Raw genomic sequence first — 22431 nt, 5'->3', positions numbered from 1 at the left:
CGACGATAGTGACTGCTTTGTGTCCTGGCTGGACTCAGCTTTGCAACTTTTCAGCAGCTGCAAAATGTGATCTTCGGCGTGGACATGAGCATCCCAGAGCAGCTGTATAAGTTCCATCCTCCATGAAAGAAGCCAGTTCTGTCCTCAGTTACAGCTGCCACTGACCCACCAAGTTAGGATTTCACACTTCACTGAGCAGGGTGCAGGGTGCAGGGTGCAAAACTGGTGCAACATGTGATTCTCCCCTAATCCTCTTGAAATGAAATTCTTTCTTTTTGGTGGAAGGATAGAAGACTTAAAACTGCCAAATAAAAAATGTCAGGCTTCTTCCATATACAACATTATGTGCTGAGGCATATACATATTTACCAGAATTGTGGTAGTACTCAATACTTTAGGTATGTTGCTGCTTGTACAGTAACTGCTGATGTTTATAAGTAGTTACTATGGCTCCAACAAGTTATTGCACACGTCTTGTGTAAAAAGTTTATTAAATCATTAGTGGGTAAGTCATTTTCTGTTGCTTGTAACCCCCAAACTGGAACACATTTGTTAACTGAATGAAGGGTGCAGATCTGCCCCTGCCAGGATTCAGCTTGGGCTCAGAGCTCACACGGTGCTGCTCCCTAGATTGCTGAGGCCTCCACTACATCCAGAGATCTGGTCTCCTGCTGTAGGAGGGACCTACACATCTTTTTGCTTCCACCTGTTTCTTAAGGCCCCATTATGAAAGCCAATACTGAACTGACTTGCCAATGATGACATCATTCTAAGGATGGTTGCCCATAATTTATACGTATTTTGTATAAAACCTAAGATATTAATAATAGTATGGTGTACCCACAGCAATTCTTAATTATGGTGACTCCGATATACAGTAGCCCCTATAAATTTGCGGCAGCAGTTCAATTATCTTGTAATCGTAGGGTGTAATAATTTCTTTTGATCTGCAGCTGAGGAGTGTGAGGTATTCAGTGTAAAAGACTACACAGTTTTGCACTGACAGTCACATGAGGCCTTTGCAGCCTGTGTAATGACAGAGCCTGATGTAGTATTCTTCATCTTTGGACCATTATGCATTAAAATCTTCTTCATTCAATCTTAACAATTCGAAGTTTTGTTTCCAGTTTTTACTCTTTTATATTTGGCCACAGTTTCCAGTACTCCAGTAAATCCAATACAAGACATTAAATTGTGGGGGGGGGGAGTTTGCTTTAAGTATAGCTTAGCCTGCTAAAAAAAAAATTAATCCAAAATTAAATGCTTTAGAATGAACTCAGCTTATATTTGCTTTATAATTGTGTTTCCATCTGGCGAAAACGTGCAGTTTGCTCCCTTCTCCTTGTACAGTGCATTACACTGGTGAAGGTTTCTAATTTCTAAAGCTTCAGAAGCACAAGAGTGCAAAACTATATCTGACATGCTAATATGTTGTTGTAGCTGAGAGAAAAAAAAATAAAATTGTAATTGCATTCTGTAATCAGTGCCTTCCAGTTGCAAAGCACTGAAGGGTCTACTCACTTTAAAGAGCAGGGCAGGCAGGAATGTTATTATAAATAGAGCCATCTCAATGTGACAAGTTTTGAATTATAGCAGATGTTCTGCTCAGTCAGCTATGGTATACTGTATTCCACTGAATTTGATCCATTCTTTAAGTGTCTGTGTTGCATACGGGAACATAAGGTGACTGAGACATGGGGTAGCTTGTTAAGGCACAGGGATCTTGCTGGCTGTCAGTCTGATTTGTTAGATACAGGCATGAATTTACTGCAGTGCTTTCTTCAGACAGGGTTTTACTTCTGCAGTGACAATCATAAGTGCAACAATTGTGTTTATGCTGGTTTTGCAGCTACCACAGCTTTCTTGTTTTGTTTTGCTTTTTGTCTAAAAGGTATATTTGAAATGTATATTCATCTGGGACTCAAGTGCACAAATGTGTCATTACTCTCCAGCAACCCGGTAGTGGTTTAAAAAAACTGTCTGCACGATATTGCAACCTAACGTCTGACTGAGGTACTCGCCTGGCTCTTCTTTGCTTTTCTCTGACATTTCCTGAAGACTTGCAAGGCAAATACAATAGGAGTTAGGAAAGCACAGCATTACATACAAAAGTACAATAAGGCATGATGCAAACTGTGGAAAATCAAAGGGATGTGTAGCAGATTCATGGAATATAGATGGTAAAAAGAGATGAAAACTGGTCAATTTGGTCAGAATTTAGATGCATCTGAACCATTGTCTGCCAATGTGAATTTTCAAGTTATGAGGTTTCGGCACTCCACTTAACTGTTGTGCCTTTTTAAACTTAGTTTGAGATGCTCCATTAAGAATTATTTTCATCTTCCTCTCGTCTTGCTGTACCTCAGCTGCTTCATAAAAAAGCCCAGGCAATGTTATACTTCTGTGCTGTAGCATGTCTCACAAATCAATGCTACAACAGCACTGGCACCCTCGTTAGTGAAGAGGCGACCTGTAGGTGAAGGCAGACAAGATATCTGTGTTTTGCACAGGATGGATGCCCACTTGGTTTCATGGTGCCAATCTTGCATGTACTAATCTACAGAACAGCAGCTGGAAAAATACTGAACTTGAAAAGGCACAAATGAACTGAAGGTCTGCTCTGCCCACCGATTTGCTTAGGGATCATACCAACATGTAGTTCTTTTATTTGTTTCTGACGTGCTTAACATAGTGCATATTTTCTTTCCAAATGTAAATCTTTTTCATTTTCCACTGATGCGAGCTGAACATAACCACCACCGCCTGATGGGTTTTTGATGTCAAAAACACCATGTCCTGAGCTAGGTGGTTCCTCTGGGAGCTGCACTAGAAAGATTTCTTCAGCCCTGATTGAATGAGATGATCAAAAAAAGATTCAGAATCTCTACAAGTCACAGACAGAGCTCAGCTCTTATATGAGCATATTCCAAAATCGTGTCCTGTTAAACTGTCAATATTGAAGGAAACACACTCCGTCCATCACTGATGAGCAGCTCCCACCTAGTAGACATGCAGCAGTGATTTAGTGCCACTGTCATGCCCTCTGCAGCCAGAGGGCGCACCTTCTCTGTCCTGTCTCTCATTTCCAGTTCTTTGCTGTCCTTCCGGTGTTTCTCTCTCTCTGGGGCTATATATTTCCGGGTCTTTCATTCTGCCTTGGCTCAGCATTTACGTTCGGATGTCCTGAAACCCGCCAAGCACCAGGTCGCCCTACGTCTGCTACCTGAGGCCATAGGTTTCTATACGGCATTCCCTGAACAGCTGAGCTAACCCCCGTCTCGCTGCTACACATAGGGTCTTTTCGCTCTCCTGTCATTCCACGGCTCGTCCTTTCCGACATCCGTGACAGCCACTACACAGTAGATTACTTGTAGTGAGAAATTGCTTTACCAGTTAAAGGGGATCTGTAGTTAGAGTGGAATTTAGTCAACATCTTATGAACAGCACAATGGGATGTTTAATGATCAAGCAGTCAAGAAGATCAAGTAGTCAGAAACTTTATTTAATGTCTCATCCATTGGTTTTAAAATTCAAATCCAGCTGGTAGAGTGACACCTACTGACTAGCACCAGCATTGCTTGGCCTCGGAGGTCTGTTGAGATCAGGCTATAGGCTGGAAAAGGTGCCATCCAGCCAGGGGTTTTAGGGAAGAAAGCTGACTCTCAGAATTCCTATGGAAGAGGAAGGGAGAAACTAACCAGAAACTTGGAGACCCAGAGTTGAAATCTTAGCCTGCAGAAATGTACCGTTTCTCCCAAACCTTTACTCTGCTGTTTTCCTGTGTCTTTTCAGGTGAGAAATGCAGAAGCTTTATTGATCTGGCCCCGGCGTCGGAGAGGGGTGAGTAATGATTATCATTACGCCGGCTATCAGCCCTGTCTGACAGCGGACACAGGAACTTGTGCAAATACCAGATCTGTTATCCTTGTCAGTTTGCTGTTCGGTCGGCGTATTTATTATTCACTGGGATTGAAGGTGTTCATATCTGAAAATGGGACCACCTGTCATCTCTGCGCAAAGATATTTGTGTCGTCTCAAGTTTGCTGCCAAATTAGTTTTAAATGAGAGTAACCTATTTGCATTACCCATAAGTTTGCCTCAGACATAATATGGTATTCATACAGTTTTTTTCTCTTTAATGATAATGCATTGTTCTATGTTTTTTTGCTGTATAATAACCTGTTACACACTGAACAGCCCCCATGTTTTTTGTACATATTCATTAAGAGCATACATTTAACAGTGTTGAAGAAAAAGTGAAAAAATGTTTACCAGAGCTTTGCAAAAATTGAATGGAAGCCTGTGATGTAGTTCACTTCACTCATTATATACGTAGGGTTTAATGCTCATAGAGGAGAATATGAGCCGGAGCCTATCTCCACCATATTGGCTCTGGGTCCAATTCACAGCGCAGAGCCAAGATGGAGGACATGAAACACACTGGCCAGACACAGGTGCAGAGCATCATGTAAACCAGGAAGGGTGAGAGAAACTGTTGTCTCGGAGAAAGAAGGGCCCCTTGAAGCAGGTGAGGCTCGCATGTAAGAACATGAGGATGTTTAGAAGTTCTTTCTTTGGAACGTCTATTTCTTATGATCGCTGAGCAAGCTTTTAAAATTTGTTTGGAGCCCTTTTGTGGTGTGGAAAGGGATAAGATGAGAAAAAGTGGAGATCTTTGAATTCTTTCCTTATAGGATTGAGCAAAGATAAATGTACACCATCTGTAAGACGTTTCTCCTTCATGACTGTTGAAGGATGCACCGGGCTGGAGAGCTTTTTCTCCCCCCAACCAGTCAGATCACAAAGCCCAGGAAAAAGACAGAGGCTTGATGGCGGTTAGCACACCAGTAGGAAAACCCATTTCAGAAAATCTCGGTCCCAATCAGTGTTGCTTTTCAATGAAACTCCAGAGATAAATTATTAAGGGAGAGCCAGCGCACTAATTGAGTGCCGCACTGACATTCTTCTGGTTTATACCTTCACTTTCCAAGGGTTATTGAAGCAGTATGACTGCTTTGAAAGCCTCTTTCTGTGCAGATGGGCGCATTGCTTTCTTTCAGCTATCAATCATTTTTCTTATTTAGATAATGTTTAAAACCTCTCTTTTCTCCCTTTTTTTATTCTTTTTGCAAGTACTGGAGCAATCTGTCAGTATCTTTCAGACGATGTAGGTTGTCCCTGGCAACAGCCTGTATGAATGCATTCAGGATTAATACAATCGGTCTATTGAATTTTCTTAGTATTATGCTGACAGTAAAATGATCATGTTTGTTCAAATTGTAATGCATCTAGAGAATATCATTTAGCTCTTTTGGTGCATTGTATTTCTGTTTACTACTAAATGCACTCTGCTGATACTTATTTTACTATAAGTGGGTAATTGCAGTATATATATTTAATTACACTATCCCCGATTGATTTGTCTTAAGGGAAAGTGTTCGCCACTGCTTGTCCTCGGAGTTCGTGAAAGTTCTCTGTTGTAGGTTTCACAAGAGTTGTCAAGTGAAACAGCAGCAGCAGTGAACGTGACTGGCTGTGCTTGCAAGTGGCGATACAATCAGGTAGTTAAGAAGTCATGAAGGAAGCTGACATTCTTAGAAACAAAGGGCTGTTCCTGAAGCCTGTTAAGCCCTCTCCCTGCATTTCAATGCACTCTGGCAGACAGGACTGCAGCGTGGCCGAAGCACACTAAAACCTCACAAGAAATTTTGTGAGAAAAATAGATTGGCCTACTCTGCTTGAAACAAGGGTATGTATCACCGCTATGGATGTTTTTATTGTCATCTTACTGTTATTGCAACACACATTTACACATATTGGGTGGCCCAATGGCATTACAAAATTAATTATGTACAGTAGCATGTCAGTATTCCAAAATGTGAAGCATGAGACGATGAGTTCAGTCGTTATTCACCTCGTACACTGTTGGCCTCCCTCTCCATGCACTGCACCCTCCATGCCGGCTTTGATTGTCCTTGTGTCATCATCGCCATAACTAGGGAGTTCCTTTCTTTAAATTGAAATAAGTAGGTGCCGCTCTTCGGTATTCTTCATTCAGGTCTCATGTTCACAGAGATCATGAAGAAATATGTAGTAAACAACATTAAGTTTCAGTCGGGTTGTTTCTGTGGAGGTAAACACAGCTCTGGTGTCAAGCACACACCAGTGCCTGGGACTAGATTTCACAAATCCGTTCAGCCTGAATCTCCATCTTGAGAGCACCGGTATAAAATGCTAGAAGGTGGTTCTTATCAGTTATTTACCATTGATTTCTCTTCGTTCTGTATCATTACAGACTCATTTATTCATATTGAATTGAAATAAATATGCAGAAGGTAAGAAAGCTAGGCCAGCCTCGCTCCTAAGCAAACAAAAAAAAAACCTCTACGATCGTGAGCTGCATGTTTGTGATTGCAGTCAGCTTTCGCTTCACTCTGAAGAAAAGAGAGCAATGACAGAAGCCAAGACCTGGTGCGATTTTCATTAACACTTCAATTAGTAAGAAATGAGGGTTTTCTTTATGGGAAATGCTGCGTTTATTCACTTCGGGGGGATATTGCTCCTAAAACAATTAGATTAAATTCCTTTCAGTGCAACAGTTCATCTGAAAGGCTTTCCAAAGGAAGTTCATCATCTTGCAGAGCAGCTTCATGTCCTGTGGCACCAGCTGCCTCATCCTCTGTTTTTGGCCTCTTCTTTCCGAGCATCAGCTTCTGCAGTGACTGCAAAACATAAGGCTTGTGGCACAGGTGAGAGAGAAAGAGATAAACTAGTCTGCCAGCTGATGAATTAGCGGTGCACATTTCATAGTAGGAGTGAGCGAGATCAATATCGCAGAATTTTATCTAACGTTGGGTAACAGAAGCTGAGCAATTTCATGCCCAGCCAAGCTTGTTTCTGCAATGGCTGGGATGTTTGCTGGGGATGCTTGCAGACTAATTATCGCCCTCCACCTGTCATGCAAATCCGTAGCTATGAGTTATCAGCGCTGAAAATGAGCAGCTTCAGCTTGAGGCCGAGTACCAAATCACTGCCTCTGTGGTTGTGTTTGTTCTACACGAATAAACTGAAAGTAGAAACTATGAAAAAGACAAAGGCTCCTCTGCTCACTCATCTATGTTCCTGTCCACAACATGTGGGGAAGGCCACTAGACAGCTTTGCTAGAAGGACAGCAGTGATTGGGGGTCCTGGACTTGTAACTAGAAGGTTGCGGATTCAAACCCCTGAGTGAAACACTACAGCTGAACCTATTAGCAACGTACATCACCCAGACGTCTTGTAAAAATACCCAGCTGTAGAATTGCTGCAAATGTACAGGAGGTTGCATTGGATGAAAGCATCAGATAAAAACAACTGGTAGTTAGCAATAAAGAAATACTTTCCAAAGAAATCAGTGTGACCAGGGTCTTGGATTGTCTATGTTATAAATAATCTACAAACGCATGGAGAATACATGTTGCACCGAGCTCAAAGACCTAAAGAAAACACAGTTTTATTTCAGGTTAGGTTTATTCCAGGGCAAGAGTGGAGTGATTAGAAAAATAACAGGATTGATGTTTGCTTGCTACGCTTCTGCGGCATGACATCTGAAGGCATAAGCATCCAGCCTTTACGCCTACCAGGAAAATATAAAGGATCAGTGAGAAATGAAAGAAAGGTTTATTTGAGCAGTTAGAAAATATCTACACAGACAAAATCTTAGAATGTTCCGAAGCAGGCTTTAACAAAGTTATGGCAATCCTTTTCCTGAAAACTTACAGACTTATCCATTATAAATTCATTAATATGTTATTGATATTTTAATTACTTTGTTTGATCAAATAAGAAAGATTTTAGTTGCTATACCAGGGAGCATTGGCTATTATATTCCCTGGCTATTCAAATTGTGTTACTTTATACTTTTATTACGTCTCTGTTGTCATTGAACAAACTCTTTTATTTAGAAGGACAGCCGGTCACATCCCATGATCTCCTCGACCAACTTGATCGTCCTCTCTGTCAGATTTGTTCAGAATGTGGTGTGAGGGACTGAAGAATCTAGACATGACCTCAGGCAAAACAGCCCCTGAAACTCGACAGACCACACAACCCAAACCAACATACAGTATTGCCCATGTGAACTGACAAATAATAAAAAAGACTGCTTTGTCATTATGTAAACTTTTCCTGTCAGTGATTGCAATTTATCTGTTGCTCTGAAAATGGATGTCCTTCGTCACAATATGTACCTCCTTTTTGTAGTTTGATAGCAACTTTCATCTGTATTTTCTGCTTTTCACGAAGGAGCTTATGTGCCTTGTTTTCCTGTAGCTACATTTTCTCAGTGTCATCCATCAGTCTAACTGCCTTTTTTTTTCTGGGACTTTGAAAGGACGTTATTCAGTTTTGACAAAACAGTTATATGTGCTTCATGGATGGTTTTGCCATGGCTGCTCAATTCATACGGAAAGCATACCATACAAGTGTGTGCAAATGTGAGAAAGATGAATTGCCTGTAATTAGTTTATGATACAAAATAGGAGAGATGCGATGCCATGTCTTCTACGGAAGGCCAAGCCTTAATTAATTGTGTAATTATGCGGCCAAAAAGCAGTCTCTACAGAATGCCAGATCTTAATTAATTGTGTAATAATTATGGGGCTAAAATGCTGTTTACAATATCTGTAAATGAGACCTCAGTGTAAATCTGATTTTGAAGTCTACGTGGCGATACCAGACTTCCAAGCAAGCAGACAATGGCCGCAAAACACAAGAAAAATAAAATCTGAATTTTGGCCAAGGCAGGTCTCCTGCAGACAGGTCTCTTTCCTGCCATAAAGTGAAAAATCAATATGTGGTCACTTTCCTTTCCATTTGAATTTTGGAACATTAGAGTGCAATTTATCCCAATAGCCAAATGGGGAAAAGGGAAGAATCATAGAATCAAAGACATTTAAACAAATAAAACACGTTCATTTTATTTTAGAGACGGAAGCTTGAAGACAACTAGGAAAATGAGTCCATCTGTTCAAGTCAATGTCCACCTGTTTGAAAATGCTATTAAAATTGTTTTCTGTGAGAGCAGATGAAGAATAATTCTCAATGCCAAGGTATGTGAAGTGTTTGACAAACAGACACAGACAGAGGCCAGTGCATAGTGCATCCAGTGTATAATTGAATGGCACTAATACAGATGGACTGTTAAGGTTTATATCCTGATAGAGCTCCAAAATCTGCAAAATTAATTAGCAGATGGGGCCAGGTTTAAGATACATTTTCTACATATAACAAGCTATCATCTGCATAAAGAAATATGCAATGCTAAGCATTATTAAGGCCAATAGGGGTAGAAGCAGCAAGTTTATGAACAGTCAAGTTGGAGCTAGATGTTCCAAAGGTAAGGCAACCAATGGTGGTGAAAGGGGCATCTTGGAAAACGACCCAAGGAAATAATAAATTGAGAACGTTTGTTGCTTGTTAATACTGTAGCTGGAGAGTTGGCAAATACCATTTTTACCACTGTGTTGAAATTTGATCCCAAAGCCATTAAACCCTTCTGTATAATCCAGATATGACCCTAGATATTTCCACTCAATCCTGTTTTTTTTAAAAGCTATTATTAACTTCAGCCAGAATCAAGGCACTCAATATTAATCCCATTTGCTGCAAACCTGACATCCCTCCTACATGAACTAAATTATGACAATAGTCTGGACAAGCAATTTATATTGACCCTCAATTGTTACTGCACTGCAGCAGAAAGAGCTGTTTGCCAGTTAGGAAACTGCAGATGAAATTAAAAACAAAGTTCCCAGATTTATTGTTATTAAAATGAGTAGCAAGGTGAAAAGCTGTTTATTTATCAAGCGACAGAAGCACTGCCTGCAATCTTTCTTTGTCTGGGGCAGCTATATGCAGCAATGCTCCCACAACATTCCTCCTGACGAACGCTTTCAAACTGAACCATTCATTTTGCTGTCAGCTGTCTTTTCAACAGAGGTTTCAATAAAACATTACCACTTGTGATTTGTACCAACACATCCTTGACAAATGGCAGAAGACCCTATTGCCATTCTTTTGAACAGCTTGTGTGATCCTCCAGTGTCTGTCTTCTGGTGTGCAGAAAACACCATGCTGAAACACTGAACAAGGACGCAGTCTATTGTGTCAGTGTGGAAGGAGATTTGGCAATTACACTGTATATGTGTTGCTGAATTATTTGATAGTTGCCACTGGAACTTAGGCAGAGGAATTATAGTTGAGAGATACAACAGAAAATTAACCTGTGATTATGATATAATCAGCTGTTAAATCCCTTTAAATGTTTCTTATTAGCCTTGCACCTAAGTATAGCGCAACCCCAAAAATATTGTGTAAATGTGCAAATAATTGGTAGATTCTCAAGGAAGAACCCAAGTGAGTTTGACATCCATAGCAAGTTTATACCTTTAAAGAAAAACAAAAACAAATCTATGCACTTAAAACAGTGGGCTGGAAAGGGATAAAACCCATACTATCTCTTTCTTTAAACAGACACATACAAACCGAGTGTGAGAGTTATTCGGGCAGTGGCCATTTTATTTTCAAAATGAATTTTAAAATGTCCAGGTCTGTAAAGAATTGCAGTTGCCGAGATCTCTGCTCATTACTGTCCTTCAAGGCTTCGCAATGGCCCAGTGCCCAAGTGCAGCAGCAGCTGTCCATGGTGCTGAATGCAGAGAGCTGAAAGGAGATGAAGGGATTGGAGGGTAACAGTATTCGTCTACAGTAGCTAGCACTGGGGCTTTCTTGCACAGGTGTAAACTTGTCTGTCTGCAATCCCTTTCTTCCTCTGGGAAATCCATTTCTGACAAAGCTCAGAATCTTTAGATATCACAGGTAAAAAATCATGATAAATGTCAGTTATTTCTCTTGTGCCTTCCGTACATCAAAACATTCTAACAGCGATAACATAGTCAATTTCAAATTGCATATGCATATTTTACAGCAGAAATCCCAAAACACTACTTTTGCAACTGAAATCGTCCCTTGATAATTAAGGCATTCTGCGATGTGTGAGCTTTTGTGTTTCACATTTGAAACTCATAAAATAACACAGGTCGACATAGAAACAGAAACGTAGAATTTGAAATGTTCAGAGGTAAATTCTACAGGTTAGGTCTGGATTTATATATTTAAGTTGTGTGCCACAGGTCTATAGAGGATATGCAGTACAGAGCGTTAACAATGTGTGAACATGTTCTCGGTCTCGAATGGGATAAATCCAAATGTTTTAATTTAGAATTACCTTTACTTTCTATCAATAGTAAAAAAATAGATGCTGAAGCTGCACTGTGATTGTGTGATAATCAGCCGTCTGTCTCTTCTGTGCTCTGAATGGCTTTTTCATTTTAAAGCATTAAACAAAAAGATGTGTGCTTCGCCAGTGGTTTTGCAACAGGATCAGAATGGGTTCACGCACACACTGTACAGTCTATAGAACAGTCTCTTTTATTATACTGATAAACTCCATGATGCACGTATTATAAGTCTAAAAAATCTATCACATTTGTCTTTCAAAAAAGACCATTTTGATGTGTCTTAGGGGTTCCACATTCAGGCAACAAAGACTATATAATGCTTTCAAGAAAAAAAAATGCTGTCCTTATTGCACAGAATATTGCGACGCTAAGAGTTGGAGAACTTGGCAAGGCCAAGAGTCATCGCTGTATTTCCTGCGGAAGTTTTACTTCCAACCTTCACAGATCAGGTGCTCCTTTTCTTTCTGCCTTAGCTGTGGAAGAATAGCTCTCATGAAATACCCCGCCTCTCCTCATGTTCTTAGAGGAATAAACAGCTCATGAAAACAGTTAATGTTGTCCTTCAAAAGTCAGACTTGGTGCCAATGAAACACTAATCGCATGACGTTCTGGCCCCAGTGAATGATTGTATTTATACCTCCTTCTGTGACCATGTTAATGGCTCTGAAAAGACAAGAAAATATGGATCCTGAAACAAATGTTAAGTAATGTGTCTGTTTTGTACTTCAGGTGTCCTTTGGCTGTCGGTGGTGTCTGAGGTGCTATACATCATGCTCCTGGTCGTTGGCTTCAGTCTAATGTGCCTGGAACTCTTTCACTCAAGCAACATGATAGATGGACTGAAACTGAATGCCTTTGCTGCTGTTTTCACTGTACTCTCAGGTAACGTGCCCTCAATGAAGAGGCTTTTACTTTAGATCTTATTGCTGAACTTAAAATGAATCAAGTCACCGTTTTGGTGCTATAGAAAAAATGCTTCTGGAAAAGACTCAGCAGGCCACATTATATATAAATAAGCATGCAATTTGTCCACAACGTCTGTTATCCTTACAAAGTTTGACTGTGTTCATTTCAGATATTGTTTCAGAGGGACAGTGAACCTTGGAAAAAATAAGATTAAATGCTTATGGCCAGAGTCTTCCAAGATGCTGTATTTTTCATCCTGTATGTGGCTGTTTTTCGCTACGTTAATATCACTGTATACTCTCTGTCAAGTCTTCTAATCCAATACAGCTATGCATCTCTCTTTCTTTACCCTGGCAAAAATTGCTTGCAAACAGGAAAATACCTTCAACAAAAATGTAAAAGTCACCAATCTGCAAGTGTAAATCTGTCTGTTGGAAACCCCTCTGTCAATAGGGATGGAAATACAACGGAAAATATATTTTACAGTTTATTATAATCCATTTTATCAGTGTCTAGGACCAGGATCTAGATATTAATAGATATGGCAGGTGCACTTGCTTTTTTTATGAAAAACAGAATGGAAACAGAACTGTAGTAAAAGCACAAATATGACCTGTCTGTTTTTTATCTTCTGGTACAGGCTACATTGTGCTTAATCCCAGCTGTCAAGAAGTCAGAACAGCTGCCAGTTACAAATTAAGATTTGTTTGTTTGGGGGCCTACAGCACTGTGCTTTTTATCCTGTAAAGGCCCTTTAATTCCAGTCAAGCATTAGGCTAGACATGGAGTGAACGTCTCGGTCTAAATTTTTTCTCTTTCTGGATGAGACTCATGGCAAGTGTGACTCTTGAGTTTTTCTGACCTGCAGAAAGAAAATGCCCCCCCCCCCAAAAAAAAAAACAATCTTTGCTAAAAGTGTTGCTGGAGATTCCTAAACATTCCTGGAGTGTTTCATACAGTACAGTAGGTGCTCAAAATAGCGGACAGATTATTTTCTAAATTCCCATAAATAAATGTGGGTATTCTATATTGTTTGCATGAATCATCACATACCTGGCCCACTGACCATGACACACCCACCTCGCTGTCTCTGCGCACAGATACACTTGGTGAAGAAAGGGCGCATGCCAGCCCCCGCTGTGGGCATCTGTCTTATTCTGGCATCGATACCTTTCAAGCTGATGCCACTGCACTTTGTACCTCATTTGTGAAACCCATTTGGACCCCTTGGTCAGTGTTTTGTTTATTTTGTTCTTCTTAGCATAAAGCAATCAGTAAGCAGTCCAGGAAAGGAATGAAGAAATATCTGTCTGTCTGTAAATCAGGCTGGTGGTCTTCACATCTTTGTTCCACCCTCTCCATGTGGCTCTCTTACAGACGTGTAGGCTCCTTCACTTCGGTCTTTCTGTTTTACCCCCAGGGACCACCTCTGACTACATAATGACTAGCCCCCCCATCTAAATACAAATTAAACATCATGCTGTTTTACACAGTAAATGGACAAAAATCATTTTCAGATTTTCATATGCATTCTCTTGTATCTAACCCCAATTTCGGCTTCAGACTATTAATCACAATAATGTGATCCTACACTCTTGGCTCCTATTTCCTGATCTGTTATCAGGGTGGGTTGCACAAGACTTCTCTAACCTAGACCTCTTATTAATCAGAAGGTAACCTTTTCCCTGGAGGAGGCTGGCTATAATGAGGAATGACATCTATCCTTCATGCTCTGGATTAGAGTGATCAAGCTGTATTGACTAGGCTGTCAGGAGCAATTCATTACATAAACCTGTGGCATTATATACGTCTGGTACAAGCCATGTGTTCAATTAATCCCTCTGATGCTCTATAACATCCTGTCTCCCAATCTTAATTAATGTTTCTGTCTTTATCTCAACCAGAATACACTCCACTGCAGATACAGTATATATTGTACAACAACATACCCTTCTGCTCAGATTTGCACATAGTTCACCAAATTCTTGTTCATTTTGGAACTAAATCTTGCTGGTCTGGAACCTGCAAAACATATAATGATCAGATTTGGAAAACGTTTTATCTTTCATATGAAGTGTTTAATTGGCCTGGCTGTCAGCCCTAAAGCAAAGTAGTTTTGTATAACTTATTAGTAGTGACTCCTCAAATAAATACATCCATCTCTCAAGATCGAAGAACTGCACTCCACTGTCTCATGGTTTGTATAACTTTAAAGTGATGTTATACAACAACACTATTTAAGCATTCATATCTTCATCTGGCTCGTGTTAGAGACTCATCACAAGGAAGTGGGAAATGTGTCTTCTAGCTCTGTTCCTCCAGCTGAAAGCTCCTGTCGTCTAGTTCAGACCTTTTCCAAACAGGCAGATGGGGGCATTTCAAGGGGTCTCCAAAGTCTGCCAGGGCTCCTTGATTTTATTTCAAAGAACATTTGGCATTTTGTTAAAAATATATATTTTTGACAGATATTTCAAATTTCGTCAGCTTTGGAGATACCCTTTGTGAATTGTTTAAAAAGTGACTGAATAGTTGTATTATTTTAGCATGTTTTCATTTCAACCACAAGGAACATCACGTTGTGCTTTCCTAAAACTCTCAGGGAAAAAAATCAATTTCTAAAATTTAAGTTTTTTAATTTTTTTTAATGTGAAGAAAGCAGGTTTCTCAATATCCACAGTATGGTGGGTGGGAGTGAGATTTTTCCAGGGGAGATATGCTGTACCATTTAAAGAAATTATTGTGCTGAAAGTATACGTTTTCCATACTTTTCACCCATTTACATACTTCAACACTTTTAAATAACTTTATAAAAGACTTAAAGAAAAAATAAACAGTAAACTAAAAACAGCTTTACACAGTATTTCAGGTTTAGAATTTATCAGAGATTAGTATTTGGGAATCAAAAAGACATAGTTTCTTAAATCATCAGTTTATAAGTCATGATTATCAGCCATACACCTTTAATCAGATGAGCGTCTTCACTTTGTCTGTTAAGCAATTCATTTATTTATGTTTCAATGTATGAACATTAGCTGTAAAAGTGTATTTCAGCTCTGTCTTTCAGGCACAGCCTGGTCCATTAACTGTGACATTCTCCCAGGTGGCACATTAGACTCTTACCGTATTAGAGGTAAGATAAATCAAATTGGAAAATTAAAAAGTGTAGTGCCTCAACTTGGTTGCATAAACACGAATGATTAGACGAGACACTGGGATAGAACATTTCCAGGTTCCATGGCCCAGGCCAGTGGTAACATCTGTCGTGCTGTTCTTCACCTCTGGAGTGTTCTCCAGCTCTCTCAACAACCCCACCAACATCCCTTTCCCCTTCCGTGACAAGAGAGTTACAGCAGGTTGGCCTAATGGAGAGAAATGGGCTGATTAGCAGATAGGAAACTCTTTACTTATCAGTAATAAATGGGTTTTAGGGACCTGAATCGGTAATGCGTATTTAAGTAGTGGTATTTCTGAATGATGTTGGATGTAGTTGCTGTAGTTACCAATGTTTTTTTCTTTGTTTTCCTGAAAGGGATTTCAATTAATACAGGAAGACTACATCAATCAATCCTCAAAGGTTAGAAGTTCTCAGGCCGTTATCTTACTGTTCCAAAACTGCTCTTCTAATTTAGTCATGAGCGATAGACCCATATATTGTAGCTTATTAACAGAAATTGTTTCTTCTGTGTCACATTGGAGCTGTACATGTATAGGGGAAGAAGAACATTACGTTTTTATTAAATAACTGAGTTTACTACACAGCCTGTTTTACTGGACAATGGCAAGACTCCTATTCCCTGCTTAACGTACACATTCAACAGCTGACAATGTGTAAATAACCACCCACCCCACACACACCCTGAGAAAACAATTATGAATAAGGCAATAGTAGCTAGATAGACTTGTAGTTTTAAAAGCTTTAATATCTGTGGTATTCTGTTTATGCCATAGTTACAGTACAAATGCATTCAGACCATCTTAAACCTTATCTTCCTGGGCAATGCTAAAAGTGAAGCTTTAGAAATTTGTACCAAGTGAACAGACATCTTTGTTCAGGGCTTGACACAATTAGTTGGGTAGAAAAGTTTTTTTTTTTTTAAAGATACCTGGATTCTATTTCTAGCAGTCTTTTACTTTTGTTCTCTGTGTTGAAAGGCTTACAATCAAAAGGGAAGCTAGAGAGCAATGTGAAATCTTCAAGTCATGATTAAAAGGTGCAGTTAGCCACTATGATTGAACAGAAATAAGGTAAAGGAGAACAAAATGTGATGTGATATACCAGTACACTGAAACGGGGTGCTTTGATAAGATAAAAGATGGTTTAATTAGATCTCCTATTAAAAAGCTATTTGGTTGAGTTATGAGAAGAAACACATTCTTGACAGGATCCTACTCTGAATGCAATTAAACCCGATTATTCTTACAATGCAAGTCATAAAGACAGACTTGGGAAACCAAGAAGATGAAAAGAGCTGTCTTAAGCGTCACTTATTTTCACAATGAGCATGTGAACAAAGTCATAATGAATAAACAACGTCAATTGGAAGAGGGAACCTGTTTTTTATGAGGATGTGGGGAAAATGTATCACTTTTTTAATAGCTGATGTGCAGTTTTAGTTAATTTAGAAAGTGTCTTGAACACTTTCATTCTTCATTAAAGGTCTTATTTAACTGATCAAGAAAGAGTTCTCCCACAGCGGTATACTCAAATAGCTCTATACGGTTTTCGTTAATGTTGTTTTCTTAATCTTACTACTCTTTAATGATTCTATGTGAACTTTGATGAAAAACGTTCTGTTTAAAAATGTCGTGTCCTTGTCCTAAAAACACACTTATGGTGCCACAAGAGGCTAACTGGGGTTGTGCGTGGTTCCTAAAAAGCCCTCTGAAGTGGAGAATTATGTAAGTGGGTGAGAAGCATGGAAAACCTGATACTTGGTGGGTTGGAACAGAGCAAAGATACAGTACGTCTGCTTTGCTCTCTGGTTGGCCATCAGTAACGAACTTCCTTCAACACTGCACTGTGCTATGACTTCTTACATCCCTACAGCAGTGTCTGAACTCCGTAATGACAGATGAGTATTAGAGGAGTATTGTCATTGCACAGAAGCTGTTGAGTCATCGTGCCAGTGTGTGGTGTTTTTTTAGGTCTCCTGGGGATGGTGGCCCACATGATGTACACACAGGTGTTCCAGGTGACTGTCAGCTTGGGGCCAGAGGACTGGAGGCCACACACCTGGGACTATGGCTGGTCCTTTTGGTCAGTATGATTGCTTTTGTGTTCAAGTTTTGATAGAATGCGTCCCGGGTTGGTCAACATCGAGGTGTGGCGACACATTAGGAAGTCTGGACCTGATCCTGGGCTTCTTACAGAGCTGTGGTCTACATGCAGAGAGTGGCCAGTTTGCAGGGTTGCCCCATTCTTCTCAACCTGTTTATTCAGGGGTGCCCATAGGTGGACTGGATGAAAGATCAGTCTCCATTTCTAAGAGGAATGTGACAAGTTGTGCTCATGTGAATAGAGAACAAAAATACTCTTTTTCTGGCTCCCAACCCTTATTCTAGTGCAACAGTGTGTGTGGGACATGAACACAAACATTTCCTCTTAAATTAATTCAGATAGTAATAGTTCCCCCCTCAAGCAGCAATCCATGTTAATCACACTTTAATGGGTTCCGAATTAAAGAATGAACAATTTGCTGCACAAATAAAAGAATAATCCCAGAAGAACATCAGTTGTGACCACAGCATGTTTTATAATGACCTCACTGAACCCGTGAAAGAGCTTAGAATAAGAACAGAGATTTTGAAGACTTAATTAATTCATAACTTGCCATTTCTTAGTCTATAAAGATCATTAATTAAAATGTAAAAAAAAGGTTTACTATTAATGATTAAATCTCTTTAAAGCATTTCTTCACAACAATGAAGTAGACCATGACTTATAGCAGGTGGTATTTCAAGAAAAAAATATACTTTCCCCAGTCTACGGCTTCTGAACTCGAGAAATAAACAAAGATGTTCAGTGAGAACTCTGTGACCCCTGCAGTGATTTTCCACACAGCTCTGAGTGCTAATTACCCCTGCGATCCAAATCTAAAGTCTATTCGGAGTATATTACCATCGCACCATAGGCAGTTTTTTTCAGCACTGATTGCGGACTTCCAAAGCTCTCAGTCTCGTGCTCTCCCTGTGAAAGACCCTGATTATGGAGGATTATTTAAACTGGCACAGGAGCTATGATTAGCCAATTCTCTTCCTTTTAAACTGTGCATGATCAGAATTTCAGAATGGAAGTCGTTCTTGTTATCAACAGCCAGTCCATCAGTAAACAAAAACTGATTCAGCACCACTGCTTCAAGTTGAAACCTGTGGGATATGAACTACAACTGTTTTTTTCCAACCAAAAACAAACTTGACTGTGAATTACTGCTTTTAGTAAGGACCAGTCTGCTTTAACCAAGGCTGTGATTTTAGGCTCTGCTTGTGTTTTGGTTATAACTTTAAGAAATAGAATGCGTTCAAGAGCTAGGGTCATAGAAATTAATACTTTGAATGTGGGTGTGCAAGTAATTACTTCCTTTCACTCTTGTTTTTTTTTATGATAAACAGCTTGGACTTTTCATACAGTTCTCCTGTGGAGGACAAATGCCAGCTGAGGTTTCCATAGAAACGAGCTGAAAGAAGAATGTCGACCCTGAGAGTTTTGTAAACAGGCATAATATCAGATAATAGTAATAAAAAAAATAATCATCTGCAAGTGCGTGGAGCCCGGATTTCATAGCATGGGTCAAAGAAGTGTTCCCCTCTTTTTCTTTGTTTTATGTTTTGCTGGTTATGGTTTCCTTGGAAATTGCACCAGTCATAAATGTTTGAACAAGCAATCTGTGTTTTGTGAATTACTGCGGAGACTATATTGACTTTGATAGCAGTTGAGTCAAAGTAGAGGTTTCTTAGGAACAGAGGGGCCATAGAAACAAGGATGTGTGTCATTCACTGATTTCCATTCAAAACCGAATGGTTTTAAATCCACTCCTCCCTCTGATCTTGAGACCGATTTTCAAAAGCGATTTTTGACAAGCAATTCTCTCTTCGACATTACAATAACATTTTTTAAAGGTCTGAAACATCATGAAATAGTGATGCGACGTGATATTGGCTCATTAACCTTTGAAAGGGAGTTTTACTCACTAAGCTATGGACTCACAAAAAATAAGACTGAGAAATAGGTGCACATTTCCCCCTGCACCGTTTCGGATCGTAAGCTTCCAGTTTGTTTTCGATCTTCAGTTTATTAACACCACCCCAGCTTGTGACCCTAATTCAGTTAAATCTGAATCTGGCTGAGTGTCTGGATTCTGTTCACAGAGAGGTCAGGGTGGTTTAGTGCTGAAAAAGTATTGTCTGTAAAGAATGTTTTTTGTCAACTCCATTGTGCGAGCCAGAATATAAACACAGTACCATCCGGTGGAATTGGTATTCAATTTTTTACTTGTAAATAAGCTGCACTTGTCCGGATGATCAGGACAAAGAGAAAATAGAAAATGAAGTTTTGTTGACACTGATATTGCTCAATTGAAGGACAATGATCATTTTGTTATGATACTTGTGTACGTGGATATGTCATGAAACACCTTCACCGTTCTGACTGCGCAGGCCAGGAAGATGCTATTTGCAGTGGCTGAATTATAGAGTTTGCCTCATCGGTGATTTTAGCAACAAGCTGCAATTGCTTCATTTTGTCCTCAGCTGTCTGCTGAATTACTTTTCTCTGCCTGCCTGTTGCAGACTCTGAAAATAACGTCTCATTGGTGTAGCTCCTTTCCCCTTAGGCATTTAAAATTTTGGAAGCTTGTGATTTCTTGTCAGTCCAAGTCATAAAGAATGCAGAAAAATGTAAGCGGAACAGTGACTCCTGATCAGGTGAAAATACCATTGCTTCCATCTGGACTGGTGAATCTTAACCCAAAAAATATTTTTGTCAAATAATAACGTGAGAAAGCCTATGTGGAATCTGAGAACATACAAGGAATATTGGCATTGGCGTTAATTAAGGTTATAATCCCTGTTTAAGACCTTTAAGATGAACGGTAAGTCTTCACCTTCCTATCAATGAAGTCAGTAAAGTCCGATTTCTGACCTTCTTTCCTGTTAGAGTTGGAGACATTGCCTGTCATTGTCTGACTCTAAATGTAAAGAGTTGTGAGGTTATAGACAGCGCCTCCGGGTCACAGTCTGACCCTGTTCCTCTTTTCTTTTCCCGTCTTCGCTCAGCTTGGCCTGGGGCTCCTTCACCTGCTGCATGGCTGCCTCCGTCACCACGCTGAACTCTTACACAAAGACTGTCATTGAGTTTCGGCACAAGCGCAAGATGTTCGAGCAGGGCCTCCGGGAGGAGCAGACTTTCATTGACCAGGAAGCTCTCAGCTACTTCCGGGACAGGTCCGTTCAGTCCATCTCCAGCTCGGTGGAGGTGTTTCCGGGCCCAGGGGCCAGTGGGGGCAAACCGCTCGGGCCTGCAGCGTCTATGGACCTGGGAGAGATCCCAGAGTCCCTGGGAGAGGAACAGTGCTGAGGGCCGAGAGGGGCAGAGAATGGAGATCCGCTCATTTCCAACAATCAAAAATTCCAAACCAAGCACGCAGAGGGCACCTGTGATACAATCTCCAAGAACCAACGTTTCACAGAACGTCTGATGATCGACTTGCATCTCACCAGCTGTGCTTCTGATCTGGAGATTCCCTTTTCTGGCTTGATGTGTTTTTCTTGGGCCAAATATAGATCAGAATTTGATGTTCTGCTTCTTTATTTTCTTTTTCTTATAAAGTACAGTAGACAAGATCCATTTTATTCTTCAGTACTCAAGAATGGGTAGGTTGGTTTACCTGCTTAGATGGACTTTTGAACATACAGAACGTTGGTAATTTTCCTACAAGACCTTTTCATTTGTAACAAGGTCTGTTACTTTGGTTGCGGGTGGAGTTTCTAAAAATGGAGAACAGTTTACCTTACTTTTTTTTTGTAATTATTACATTGTGAGGGAATTTGGGATAGGAAAAGCAGGGGTCATTATGAAAAAGAAGTGGGTGTGTTGGTTGTAATGATTGAGATTGTCACTGCCCTTACATGGTAATCATTTCAAATGGCTTGAAGTGAAAAAATTGCAGCACATCCATGCAATGCATTCATCCAGCTTGACGCAATGTGTACTATTTCAGTCTGTTACTGTTTAAGTGGATGATTGGCTTTTGTCAGTCTTAAAGCAGACATGACTAATATAATAAGACATAAGGCATAATATTTGACATCTCTGGGCAGTTACTATGAAACATCACTGATGTGAGGGCATAGAGGCATATTATTAGGAAATTTGGTGTGTGCAAAATACCAAACCATTCTGTGTGATTGTATACGTTTAGAAAATGCATATTTTATGTAGGTAAAGATAGTGTCTCTTTTTATATCTGTAAAAGACATGGACGAAAAAGCAAATTTACATGTACATGAAAAAAATTACAGTTAGACTGACAATTACCCAATCCATACTGTACATTAAGACTGCTTTATTTACAGAGACTGCCTTAATAGAAATCTGTTTTCATCTGTACCACCATTTTGTCCTTGTTTAACAAAAAGGCCTGTTGTTTACTTTAGAAACATTAAGTTAATGAGGAGCGCGGAAAACGCAGCGCAGTAAAGCTGAAAACATGCTATGAAGCGGAGGGATCGGGATGCACCCATGTATGTTGCACAACACATTTCCCACAAGTCTTCAGCAATCTTTGCTTTTCTTTTCCTTCTGTCGGGAGTGTCCCAGACTCGGAGCTTTATTACGATGTGGAATATCTTCCACCAGGAAGCGTAAGCAAAAGACTTGCCAATAAACAACTTCGCAATCATGCTTGAGCAGGAAAAATAAATGACATTCACAGTCTTGCTAGAGTTTCCATAGCATATTTGGTGGCCCTCAGCTCCACTCGTGCCTACAGTATATTTCCATACAAATCCAACTTTCCCCATACATGCTGCATCCACTTTTATAAACTTATTCATAGACATTGCTTTCATATCACGTGAAAGATGTGGGATCCGTTACTCAATATCTGTGATACACATGTATGTGAATGTGCTTTTCATTTTATGGGAAGAAATAAAAATCCGTGGCAGGATTCAAGCCTCTGCAAGACTACGGTACAGAAAGGAGATTAATATCCTGTGCTCCTCCATGCAGTCTGCAGCTTGGATAGA

The 22431-nt window shown here is 39.9% G+C and overlaps 1 protein-coding gene across 1 annotated transcript in view; it reads left to right on the top strand.

Annotated features, from left to right (window-relative positions):
* gsg1l (gsg1-like) overlaps positions 1–21722 on the top strand; it is a 29308-nt gene extending 7586 nt beyond the window's left edge. The window contains exons 2-5 of the mRNA XM_006637167.3: positions 3793–3840; positions 12010–12162; positions 17332–17443; positions 20458–21722. Coding sequence (XP_006637230.2) covers positions 3793–3840; positions 12010–12162; positions 17332–17443; positions 20458–20758 — 614 coding nt within the window. The 3' untranslated portion in view covers positions 20759–21722. The remainder of the gene's footprint in view (positions 1–3792; positions 3841–12009; positions 12163–17331; positions 17444–20457) is intronic.
* Positions 21723–22431: the final 709 nt, after the last annotated feature.

Source organism: Lepisosteus oculatus, chromosome 19 (genome assembly GCF_040954835.1).
Source record: "Lepisosteus oculatus isolate fLepOcu1 chromosome 19, fLepOcu1.hap2, whole genome shotgun sequence".
Lineage (NCBI taxonomy): Eukaryota > Metazoa > Chordata > Actinopteri > Semionotiformes > Lepisosteidae > Lepisosteus > Lepisosteus oculatus.
This window is presented reverse-complemented; position numbering and strand designations above follow the sequence as displayed.